The 12729-nt window shown below is 40.0% G+C and overlaps 1 protein-coding gene across 1 annotated transcript in view; it reads left to right on the forward strand.

Moving 5' to 3' along the window:
- Nipped-B (Nipped-B cohesin loading factor) overlaps positions 1-12729 on the forward strand; it is a gene marked incomplete in the record, with an annotated part of 502160 nt that overhangs the window by 234551 nt on the left and 254880 nt on the right. Inside the window, 1 exon segment of the mRNA XM_070089404.1 lies at positions 4944-5182. Within this exon segment, the coding sequence (XP_069945505.1) occupies positions 4944-5182 (239 nt within the window).

The following is a 12729-nucleotide window of genomic DNA, read 5'->3' on the forward strand; positions in this document are numbered from 1 at the left end:
TATGGTAGGGTGGATAGGGGAGCAGTGTGGCAGATGTTGCAAGTGTATGGAATAGGTAGTATGTTATCAAATGCTGTAAAGAGTTTTTATGAGGATAGTGAGGCTGAGGTTAAGGTGTGTAGGAGAGAGAAAGATTACTTCACAGTAAAAGTAGGTCTTAGACAGGGATGTGTAATGTCACCATGGTTGTTTAACATATTTAGAGATGGGGTTGTAAAAGAAGTAAATGCTGGGGTGTTGGGAAGAGTGGTGGAATTAAATTATGAGGAATCAAATACTAAATGGGTGTTGTCACAGTTACTTTTTGCTGATGATACTGTGCTTTTGAGAGATTCTAAAGAGAAGTTGTAAAGGTTAGTGGACAACTTATCTGAGTGAGCTGTGAGTGGTAAACTTGGGCCTAGATATGAGAGAATGGGTCTGTGTGGTAAGTGTGCACCATATTAAAAAAATCCTTAACGCAGTGCATAATGGGAATATGGTGTATTTTAGTATGGTTTTTATGATTGTATTCTCAGTTTCTTTTTCATGTTTGATAGAATGCAGGATATATTACAGAAATAGAGATGATTTTAATTAGTTTCCTGACTTAAAGTAGCTTGAAATCGAGCTCAAAGTAACAGAAATGTTTGATTTTTGCTGATATTCGAGAGTACACAAATTACGTCATTTGTTCAATACGTATCCAATTGGTTGGTCTAATACGAGTTCAGGAATGTGCTGACATTTTTTATACAATTATCACAGTAATACAGTAGTATGCATAACAATAAATGTTCTATTTTTTGTGTGATTAAAAATTCAAAATGAGAAGCAAGCATAATATATTTGAAGCCTGGGGACATAACTGATGAACATAGGAAATATTTTGTTAGTGCCAGGAATGTCTACAGTGTTTATTCTTGACCCTGTTTATAAATTGGCAATTTTTTAGTTTTGTGTGAAATTGGCCAAATTACTGATTTTTGATCACTAGATTGGGTAGTTGAAGTAGGTAAATGGGCAGTTTCTTGTACCCTGTGAATAAAATGGAAGGAATACTAGTGAAATAGCTGAATTTGGTTGACTCTAATAATGGAATTGGCCAAAAATAGGACTGAAAGTGGGTGAAATTGCTGATGTGTAAATTTCACCGAGATCGCTAAATTTGAAAGAAAATAGTTGTGTAAAGTTTACATCAAATTTCATATTTTTGGTTTCATTGCATTCATTGCATTCATTGCACTCGATAGATTGAACTGAAGTCATGTTAGTGAAACGGCTTAAAATTCAGTTGAATGGAGCAATGGAACTGGCTAAAATAGGACTCATAGTGGGCGATGTCACTAATGTGTAAAGTACACCAAGACCGCTAACTTTGTACCTTCATAATTCCATATGTTTTCGGGGGAAATTTCTTACTTTTGGTGTCATTACTTTCGGAAAAAGATTCTTTCCCATTTTTTATTTTTTTAAGTGGACACTGAGAGCTAACAGTATTAATTTTGGGGGTCTAGACAGTAAAAAGGTTAATTTTGTGGCTTTGGAGAGTGAAAGGGTCAAGGGGTAGAATGAAAGGGAGTAAAGTAGCTGGGACAAAAATGTTAAAAGCAGATGTAGATGTAGTTTTTGTGGAGTTAGTTTATTATTATTATTTTTTTTATTGAAGGTGCTGGACATCTCCCACCGTGGCAGGGTGACAAGAAAAAGAAACACCATCATTCACACTATCACTTGTTTTCCAGAGGCGTGCAGATATGATAATCTAGATGTCCCTACAAGTGGCAAATATCCCAAACCCCTCCTTTAGAGTGCAGGCACTGTACTTCTCACCTCCAGGACTCAGGTCCAGCTAACCAGTTTCTCTGAATCCCTTTACAAAATACACCTTGTGAGCAAGGTTTCTCATTATATGGTTAAAAAAAAAAAGGGGAGGTATCCAAAGATTGGCATAGAGCATGTATTATTATTTTGTTCAAAGGGAAAATGTGACAAGAGTGAGTAGAAAGTATAGGGAAATATGTTTATTAGTATACCAGGTAAGGTGTATGGTATAATTATTATTGAAAGAATTAAGGGTAAGACAAAGTAGGATTTCAGAAGAAAATGGGGGTGGCATTAGTACACTGAGGGAAAACATAGTGTCAGGGGCCCATAAGGGTAATTACCAATAGACCCCTGGCTGCCATCAAGAGAGAGCTGGACAGATACTGTATCAGCCAGACTGTGGTTCATGTGTTGGACTATGCACAAATAACCCGCACATAGAAAAGAGCTTACGACGACATTTCGGTCTGACTTTGTAAATGGTCCAAGTCGGACCAAAACGTCGTCGTAAGCTCCTCACTTCTATGTGCGGGTTATTTGTGTAGTGTTCCAGGCATGGTATTGTGCCTTTTTGTTATTTATTGTTGGACTATGTATGGCCAACAGTAGCAGCCTAGTTGACCAGACCCTGATCCACTGGGAGACCTGGTCAAGGACTGGGCTGCTGACTCCCAGAACACCCTCCATCTAAGTAAGAGCACAGAGAATTTAGGAAGGGTAGAGGATGTGTAGGCCACATGTTTACATTGAAGCTTACAAGTGAACATTACTCAGATAAAGGTTGCACTTATGGATTTAGAACATACATTGGCAGTTTGGAGGGATATGTTGCAGAGATTGGTGGATGAATTTGGTAGGGTGTGCAAAAGAAGAAAATTAAAGGTGAATACAGGAAAGAGTAAGGTTATGAGGATAACAAAAAGATTAGGTGATGAAAGATTGAATATCAGATTGGAGGGAGAGAGTATGGAGGAGGTGAACGTATTCAGATATTTGGGAGTGGACGTGTCAGCGGATGGGTCTATGAAAGATGAGGTGAATCATAGAATTGATGAGGGAAAAAGAGTGAGTGGTGCACTTAGGAGTCTGTGGAGACAAAGAACTTTGTCCTTGGAGGCAAAGAGGGGAATGTATGAGAGTATAGTTTTACCAACGCTCTTATATGGGTGTGAAGCGTGGGTGATGAATGTTGCAGCGAGGAGAAGGCTGGAGGCAGTGGAGATGTCATGTCTGAGGGCAATGTGTGGTGTGAATATAATGCAGAGAATTCGTAGTTTGGAAGTTAGGAGGAGGTGCGGGATTACCAAAACTGTTGTCCAGAGGGCTGAGGAAGGGTTGTTGAGGTGGTTCGGACATGTAGAGAGAATGGAGCGAAACAGAATGACTTCAAGAGTGTATCAGTCTGTAGTGGAAGGAAGGCGGGGTAGGGGTCGGCCTAGGAAGGGTTGGAGGGAGGGGGTAAAGGAGGTTTTGTGTGCGAGGGGCTTGGACTTCCAGCAGGCATGCGTGAGCGTGTTTGATAGGAGTGAATGGAGACAAATGGTTTTTAATACTTGACGTGCTGTTGGAGTGTGAGCAAAGTAACATTTATGAAGGGATTCAGGGAAACCGGCAGGCCGGACTTGAGTCCTGGAGATGGGAAGTACAGTGCCTGCACTCTGAAGGAGGGGTGTTAATGTTGCAGTTTAAAAACTGTAGTGTAAAGCACCCTTCTGGCAAGACAGTGATGGAGTGAATGATGGTGAAAGTTTTTCTTTTTCGGGCCACCCTGCCTTGGTGGGAATCGGCCGGTGTGATAATAATATAATAATAATGTTGTGTATCTTTATATGTGTATGCTTCTAAACTGTTGTATTCTGAGCACCTCTGCAAAAACAATGATAATGTGTGAGTGTGGTGAAAGTGTTGAATGATGATGAAAGTATTTTCTTTTTGGGTATTTTCTTTCTTTTTTGGGTCACCCTCCCTCGGTGGGAGATGGCCGACGTTGAAAAAAATAAAAATAATTAATAAAGGTGGGTAGAAGGGCAATGGGTAGAGAAGGGGCAATCTGGTAGATGTTCTTAATACTTGGAATGGGTAGTAGATTTTTCAAAGTATTAAATAGGTTTTGTATGGATAATGATCCTTGGGTTAGGGTATGTGGGAGAGGGGATTATTTTCCAGTATAAGATAATGAATTAGATGCAAAATAGGAATTGTTTCAGTTGCTCATTGCTGATTACACTTTTCTGGGAGATTCTGAAGAGAAGTTGCAGAGGTTGGTCGAAGGATTTGGGAGGGTATGTAAAACAAAGAAATTAAAAGTAGAACTATAAAAAAAACCAAGGTGATGAGAGTTACAAAAAGTTGAAGCAATGAAAGATTGAATATTAGATTGGAGGAAGTGCCTGCATTTAGACATTTGGTCTTGTCAGCAAATGGGTTTATGCTAAAGAAGGCTAGGTGAATCATAGAATAGATGAAGGGAGAAAGGTATAGTGGTACCAACACTTTTATATGGGTGTGAGGCATGGTTTTTGAATGTGGTAATAAGAAGGTTGAAGGCAGTGAAGATGTCATGTTTGAGCACAATGTGTGGTGTCAATATCATGCAGAGAACTTGGCGCATAGAAATTAAAAGGCAGTGTGGAGTCACTAAGAGTATAACTGAAGAGGGCTGATACAGGGTTTGCATTTATAGAGAGGTTGGAGAGGGATACTTTGAAGAAGAGGGTGTACAAGTCTGGGGTGGATGGTAAGAGGGGCACAGGGAGTCCCAGGATTGGTTGGAAGGAGGGGTAAAAGAGGCTTTGAATTTTAAGGGCTTGAGTGCCTGGCAGGCTTGTGTCATCACTTCAGATACTTTCTGTGAGGTGATTCAGGGAAACTGCTTAGCCGTTTCTGAGGTTTAGAGGTGGGAAAGGCAATACAGTGGGGATGTTACAGTCAGAGGGTAATCCAAATTGTGATGTCAGCACACTTCTGGGAAGACAGCTGTTGAATAAATGGTGAATGTGTTTTCGTCTTTGGGTAGAAAAACTCTTGAACATATCAAAGTTATACCCTGCCTTGGCAGGACATAGCCATTGAGATAAAATTCATATGTACTGCACATAATTTTTTCCTTTTTATGCTCTTTATTTTTTATTTTTCAGCAGATGGGTTTGTGGGAAGTATGAAGAGAAAGCGTGCTCATTGCAAAGATGTCCGCAATCGTAGTATTCTAGGTCTTTACAACAAGCTTCATGAGGTGGTGGGCTTGCTGGCTGACCTTCTCAATATACAAACTCTCACAGACACTACAGTATTGCAACTCTCCACCTTGGGTGTTGGCCCTTTTTTTGTTGAGAATGTGTCAGAATTGCAACTCTCTGCTCTCAGGCTTGTTACTAAGGTAAGTACAGCTTCTTTGCAAAACAGAATTTATCTTAAAGTAAATAGTGATAACAAAATAGGTTTGCCAAATCTTTTTCTTTGGTTTAGTGCACCTTGTCATTAATAAATAAGATTGTTTTTCACTTCATCATTGAAAATAATATGGAGATGTTATATATTAATGGAAGAATCCTGGAAGTCACATTGGAAGAGTATGCATTACTTAATTTGCTCTTAAGCATTAATAAAGATAATTGGTAATTGTTAGAATTAATGTCACTTTACAGTGCAAGGAATACTTAGTATTTTTGTGAATTCTATTCAGAAATTTCATTATTATCCTTAGTATCTAATTTCTCTCATAATAGAAATTATCCATTTTTTCTAATGTTGTATAGCATTACAGGACTTGAGTACCACCACATTTGAAAATGTTCATAATAGCATTTTTACCTTTTCATAGCCTGGATGTTTCCAAGTTAAGCTGAGTTACTCTACAAACACTACGTTGATTACATGTTTTATTTTTTTATTTACACACCAGCCATTTCCCACCGAGGTAGGGTGCCCGAAAAAAAAAAAAACTTTCACCATCATTCATTCCATCACTGTCTTGCCAGAGGCACGCTTACACTACAGTTATGAAACTGCAACATTAACACCCCTCCTTCAGAGTGAAGGCACTGTACTTCCCATTTCCAGGAATCAAGTCCGGCCTGCTGGTTTCCCCGAATCCCTTCATAAATGTTACTTTGCTCACACTCCAACAGCACGTCAAGTATTAAAAACCATTTGTCTCCATTCACTCCTATCAAACACGCTCATGCATGCCTGCTGGAAGTCCAAGCCCCTCGCACACAAAACCTCCTTTACCCCCTCCCTCCAACCTTTCCTAGGCCGACCCCTACCCCGCCTTCCTTCCACTACAGACTGATACACTCTTGAAGTCATTCTGTTTCGCTCCATTCTCTCTACATGTCCGAACCACCTCAACAACCCTTCCTCAGCCCTCTGGACAACAGTTTTGGTAATCCCGCACCTCCTCCTAACTTCCAAACTACGAATTCTCTACATTATATTCACACCACACATTGCCCTCAGACATGACATCTCCACTGCCTCCAGCCTTCTCCTCGCTGCAACATTCATCACCCACGCTTCACACCCATATAAGAGCGTTGGTAAAACTATACTCTCATACATTCCCCTCTTTGCCTCCAAGGACAAAGTTCTTTGTCTCCACAGACTCCTAAGTGTACCACTCACTCTTTTTCCCTCATCAATTCTATGATTCACCTCATCTTTCATAGACCCATCCGCTGACACGTCCACTCCCAAATATCTGAATACGTTCACCTCCTCCATACTCTCTCCCTCCAATCTGATATTCAGTCTTTCATCACCTAATCTTTTTGTTATCCTCAGCCCTCGGGATAATAGTTTTGGTAATCCTGCACCTCCACCTAATTTCCAAACTACAAAGTCTCTGCATTATATTCACATCACACATTGCCTCCAGCCTTGTCCTTGTTGCAACATTCACCACCCATACTTCGCACCCATATAAGAGTGTTGGCATAACTATACTCTCTTACATTCCCCTCTTTGCTTCCATGGACAAAGTTCTTTATCTCCACAGACTCCTCAGTGCACCACGCACCTTTTTCCTCTCATCAGTTCTGTGATTCACCTCATCTTTTATAGACCCATCTGCTGACACGTCCACTCCTAAATATCTGAATACATTCATCTCCTCCATGCTCTCCCCCTCCAATCTGATATCCAGTCATTCATCACCTAAGTTTTTGGTTATCCTCATCACATTACTCTTTCCTATATTCACTTTTAATTTTCTTCTTTTACATTCCCTACCAAACTCATCCACCAGCCTTTGCAACTTCTCTTCAGAATCTCCCAAAAGCACAGTGTTATCAGCAAAGAGCAACTGCGATAACTCCCACTTTGTGTTAGATTCCTTATCTTTTAACCCCACACCTCTTGCCAGCATGTGAGCATTCACTTCTCTTAAGCCCTATCTACAAATATAGTATTGAAGAACATAACACATCCCTGCCTAAGGCCTACTTTTACAGGGAAATAATCTCCCTCTCTCCTACATACTCTAACCTGAGCCTCGCTATCCTTGTAAAAACTTTTCACTGCTTTGAATAACCTACCTCCTATTCCATACGTTTGCAACATCAGCCACATTGCCCCCCATCAACCTTGTCATACTCCTTTTCCAAATCCATAAATGTCACAAAAACCTCTTTATCCTTATCTATATACTGTTCAGCTATATGTTTCACTGTAAACACTTGGTCTACAACACCCCCTACCCTTCCTTAAGCCTCCGTGTTCATCTGCTATCCTGCTCTCTGTCTTACTCTTAATTCTTTTAATAATAACGCTACCATAAACTTTACGAGGTATACTCAACAGACTTTTTTCAACACATCGGCCGTATCCCACCAAGGCAGGGTGGCCCAAAAGAAAAAACAAGTTTCTCATTTAACATTTAGTAATCTTTCTTTCAACACACCGGCCGTATCCCACCAAGGCGGGGTGGCCCAAAAGGAAAAACGAAAGTTTCTCCTTTTACATTTAGTAATATATACAGGAGAAGAGGTTACTAGCCCCTTGCTCCCGGCATTTTAGTTGCCTCCTACAACACGCATGGCTTACGGAGGAAGAATTCTGTTCCACTTCCCCATGGAGGTAAGAGGAAATAAACAAGAACAAGAACTAGAAAGAAAATAGAAGAAAACCCAAAGGGGTGTGTATATATATATGCTTGTACATGTATGTGTAGTGTGACCTAAATGTAAGTAGAAGTAGCAAGACATACCTGAAATCTTGCATGTGTATGAGACAGATAAAAAAAAGACACCAGCAATCTTACCATCGTGTAAAACAATTACAGGCTTCAGCTTTACACTCACTTGGCAGGACGGTAGTACCTCCCTGGGCGGTTGCTGTCTACCAACCTACTACCTATAACATTTAGTAATATATACATAAATATATATATAGAGGAGAGAGAGAGATTCTGGGAAATGTTGAGTGAATGCGTGGGGAGTTTTGAATCAAGTGTGAGAGTAATGGTGGTTGCTGATTTCAATGCTAAAGTGGGTAAAAATGTTATGGAGGGAGTAGTAGGTAAATTTGGGGTGCCAGGGGTAAATGTAAATGGGGAGCATTTAATTGAGCTATGTGTAGAAAGAAATTTGGTAATAAGTAATACATATTTTATGAAAAAGAGGATAAATAAATATACAAGGTATGATGTAGCACGTAATGAAAGTAGTTTGTTAGATTATGTATTGGTGGATAAAAGGTTGATGGGTAGGCTCCAGGATGTACATGTTTATAGAGGGGCAACTGATATATCGGATCATTATTTAGTTGTAGCTACAGTTAGAGTAAGAGGTAGATGGGAAAAGAGGAAGGTGGCAACAACAAGTAAGAGGGAGGTGAAAGTGTATAAACTAAGGGAGGAGGAAGTTCGGGCGAGATATAAGCAACTATTGGCAGAAAGGTGGGCTAGTGCAAAGATGAGTAGTGGGGGGGTTGAAGAGGGTTGGAATAGTTTTAAAAATGCAGTATTAGAATGTGGTGCAGAAGTTTGTGGTTATAGGAGGGTGGGGTCAGGAGGAAAGAGGAGTGATTGGTGGAATGATGAAGTAAAGGGTGTGATAAAAGAGAAAAAGGTAGCTTACGAGAGGTTTTTACAAAGCAGAAGTGTTAAAAGAAGAGCAGAGTATATGGAGAGTAAAAGAAAGGTGAAGAGATTGGTGAAAGAGTGCAAAAGGAGAGCAGATGAAAGAGTGGGAGAGGCACTGTCAAGAAATTTTAATGAAAATAAGAAAAAATTTTGGAGTGAGTTAAACAAGTTAAGAAAGCCTAGGGAAAGTATGGATTTGTCAGTTAAAAACAGAGTAGGGGAGTTAGTAGATGGGGAGAGGGAGGTATTAGGTAGATGGCGAGAATATTTTGAGGAACTTTTAAATGTTGAGGAAGAAAGGGAGGCAGTAATTTCATGCACTGGCCAGGGAGGTATACCATCCTTTAGGAGTGAAGAAGAGCAGAATGTAAGTGTGGTGGAGGTACGTGAGGCATTACGGAGAATGAAAGGGGATAAAGCAGCTGGAACTGATGGGATCATGACAGAAATGTTAAAAGCAGGGGGGGATATAGTGTTGGAGTGGTTGGTACTTTTGTTAAATAAATGTATGAAAGAGGGGAAGGTACCTAGGGATTGGCAGAGAGCATGTATAGTCCCTTTATATAAAGGGAAAGGGGACAAAAGAGATTGTAAAAATTATAGAGGAATAAGTTTACTGAGTATACCAGGAAAAGTATACGGTAGGGTTATAATTGAAAGAATTAGAGGTAAGACAGAATGTAGGATTGCGGATGAGCAGGGAGGCTTCAGAGTGGGTAGGGGATGTGTAGATCAAGTGTTTACATTGAAGCATATATGTGAACAGTATTTAGATAAAGGTAGGGAAGTTTTTCTTGTATTTATGGATTTAGAAAAGGCATATGATAGAGTGGATAGAGGAGCAATGTGGCAGATGTTGCAAGTATATGGAATAGGTGGTAAGTTACTAAATGCTGTAAAGAGCTTTTATGAGGATAGTGAGGCTCAGGTTAGGGTATGTAGAAGAGAGGGAGAATACTTCCCGGTAAAAGTAGGTCTTAGACAGGGATGTGTAATGTCACCATGGTGGTTTAATATATTTATAGATGGGGTTGTAAAAGAAGTAAATGCTAGGGTGTTTGGGAGAGGGGTGGGATTAAATTATGGGGAATCAAATTCAAAATGGGAATTGACACAGTTACTTTTTGCTGATGATACTGTGCTTATGGGAGATTCTAAAGAAAAATTGCAAAGCTTAGTGGATGAGTTTGAGAATGTGTGTAAAGGTAGAAAGTTGAAAGTGAACATAGAAAAGAGTAAGGTGATGAGGGTATCAAATGATTTAGATAAAGAAAAATTGGATATCAAATTGGGGAGGAGTGGTATGGAAGAAGTGAATGTTTTCAGATACTTGGGAGTTGACGTGTCGGCGGATGGATTTATGAAGGATGAGGTTAATCATAGAATTGATGAGGGAAAAAAGGTGAGTGGTGCATTGAGGTATATGTGGAGTCAAAAAACGTTATCTATGGAGGCAAAGAAGGGAATGTATGAAAGTATAGTAGTACCAACATTCTTATATGGATGTGAAGCTTGGGTGGTAAATGCAGCAGCGAGGAGACGGTTGGAGGCAGTGGAGATGTCTAAGGGCAATGTGTGGTGTAAATATTATGCAGAAAATTCGGAGTGTGGAAATTAGGAGAAGTTGTGGAGTTAATAAAAGCATTAGTCAGAGGGCAGAAGAGGGGTTGTTGAGGGGGTTTGGTCATTTAGAGAGAATGGATCAAAGTAGAATGACATGGAAAGCATATAAATCTGTAGGGGAAGGAAAGAGGGGTAGGGGTCGTCCTCGAAAGGGTTGGAAAGAGGGGGTAAAGGAGGTTTTGTGGGCGAGGGGCTTGGACTTCCAGCAAGTGTGCATGAGCGTGTTAGATAGTGAATGGAGACGAATGATACTTGGGACCTGACGGTCGTGTCCCAAGTGTGAGCAGGGTAATATTTAGTGAAGGGATTCAGGGAAACCAGTTATTTTCATATAGTCGGACTTGAGTCCTTGAAATGGGAAGTACAATGCCTGCACTTTAAACGAGGGGTTTGGGATATTGGCAGTTTGGAGGGATATGTTGTGTATCTTTATACGTATATGCTTCTAAACTGTTGTATTCTGAGCACCTCTGCAAAAGCAGTGATAATGTGTGAGTGTGGTGAAAGTGTTGAATGATGATGAAAGTATTTTCTTTTTGGGGATTTTCTTTCTTTTTTGGGCCACCCTGCCTCGGTGGGAGACGGCCGACTTGTTGGAAAAAAAAAAAATATAAATTCAAGAATTATGTGGATTAAAGTAAAAGTTGGATGCGAGAAGTGGGTCATAAGTGTGTATGCACCTGGAGAAGAGAGGAATGCAGAGGAGAGAGAGAGATTTTGGGAGATGTTAAGTGAATGTTTAGGAACCTTTGAACCAAGTGAGAGAGTAATTGTGGTAGGGGACCTGAATGCTAAAGTAGGAGAAACTTTTAGAGAGGGTGTGGTAGGTAAGTTTGGGGTGCCAGGTGTAAATGATAATGGGTGCCCTTTGATTGAACTTTGTATAGAAAGGGGTTTAGTTATAGGTAATACATATTTTAAGAAAAAGAGGATTAATAAGTATACAAGATATGATGTAGGGCGAAATGACAGTAGTTAGTTGGATTATGTATTGGTAGATAAAAGACTGTTGAGTAGACTTCAGGATGTACATGTTTATAGAGGGGCCACAGATATATCAGATCACTTTCTAGTTGTAGCTACACTGAGAGTAAAAGGTAGATGGGATACAAGGAGAATAGAAGCATCAGGGAAGAGAGAGGTGAAGGTTTATAAACTAAAAGAGGAGACAGTTAGGATAAGATATAAACAGCTATTGGAGGATAGATGGGCTAACGAGAGCATAGGCAATGGGACCGAAGAGGTATGGGGTAGGTTTAAAAATGTAGTGTTAGAGTGTTCAGCAGAAGTTTGTGGTTACAGGAAAGTGGGTGCGGGAGGGAAGAGGAGCAGTTGGTGGAATGATGATGTAAAGAGAGTAGTAAGGGAGAAAAAGTTAGCATATGAGAAGTTTTTACAAAGTAGAAGTGATGCAAGGAGGGAAGAGTATATGGAGTAAAAGAGAGAGGTTAAGAGAGTGGTGAAGCAATGTAAAAAGAGAGCAAATGAGAGAGTGGGTGAGATGTTACCAACAAATTTTGTTGAAAATAAGAAAAAGTTTTGGAGTGAGATTAACAAGTTAAGGAAGCCTAGAGAACAAATGGATATGTCAGTTAAAAATAGGAGAGGAGAGTTATTAAATGGAGAGTTAGAGGTATTGGGAAGATGGAGGGAATATTTTGAGGAATTGTTAAATGTTGATGAAGATAGGGAAGCTGTGATTTCGTGTATAGGGCAAGGAGGAATAACATCTTGTAGGAGTGAGGAAGAGCCAGTTATGAGTGTGGGGGAAGTTCGTGAGGCAGTAGGTAAAATGAAAGGGGGTAAGGGAGCCGGGATTGATGGGATTAAGGTAGAAATGTTAAAAGCAGGTGGGGATATAGTTTTGGAGTGGTTGGTGCAATTATTTAATAAATGTATGGAAGAGGGTAAGGTACCTAGGGATTGGCAGAGAGCATGCATAGTTCCTTTGTATAAAGGTAAAGGGGACAAAAGAGAGTGCAAAAATTATAGGGGGATAAGTCTGTTGAGTATACCTGGTAAAGTGTATGTTAGAGTTATTATTGAAAGAATTAAGAGTAAGACGGAGAATAGGATAGCAGATGAACAAGGAGGCTTTAGGAAAGGTAGGGGGTGTGTGAACCAGGTGTTTACAGTGAAACATATAAGTGAACAGTATTTAGATAAGGCTAAAGAGGTCTTTGTGGCATTTATGGATTTGGAAAAGGTGTATGACAGGG

The sequence above is a fragment of the Cherax quadricarinatus genome, chromosome 2 (genome assembly GCF_038502225.1).
Source record: "Cherax quadricarinatus isolate ZL_2023a chromosome 2, ASM3850222v1, whole genome shotgun sequence".
Classification (NCBI taxonomy): domain Eukaryota; kingdom Metazoa; phylum Arthropoda; class Malacostraca; order Decapoda; family Parastacidae; genus Cherax; species Cherax quadricarinatus.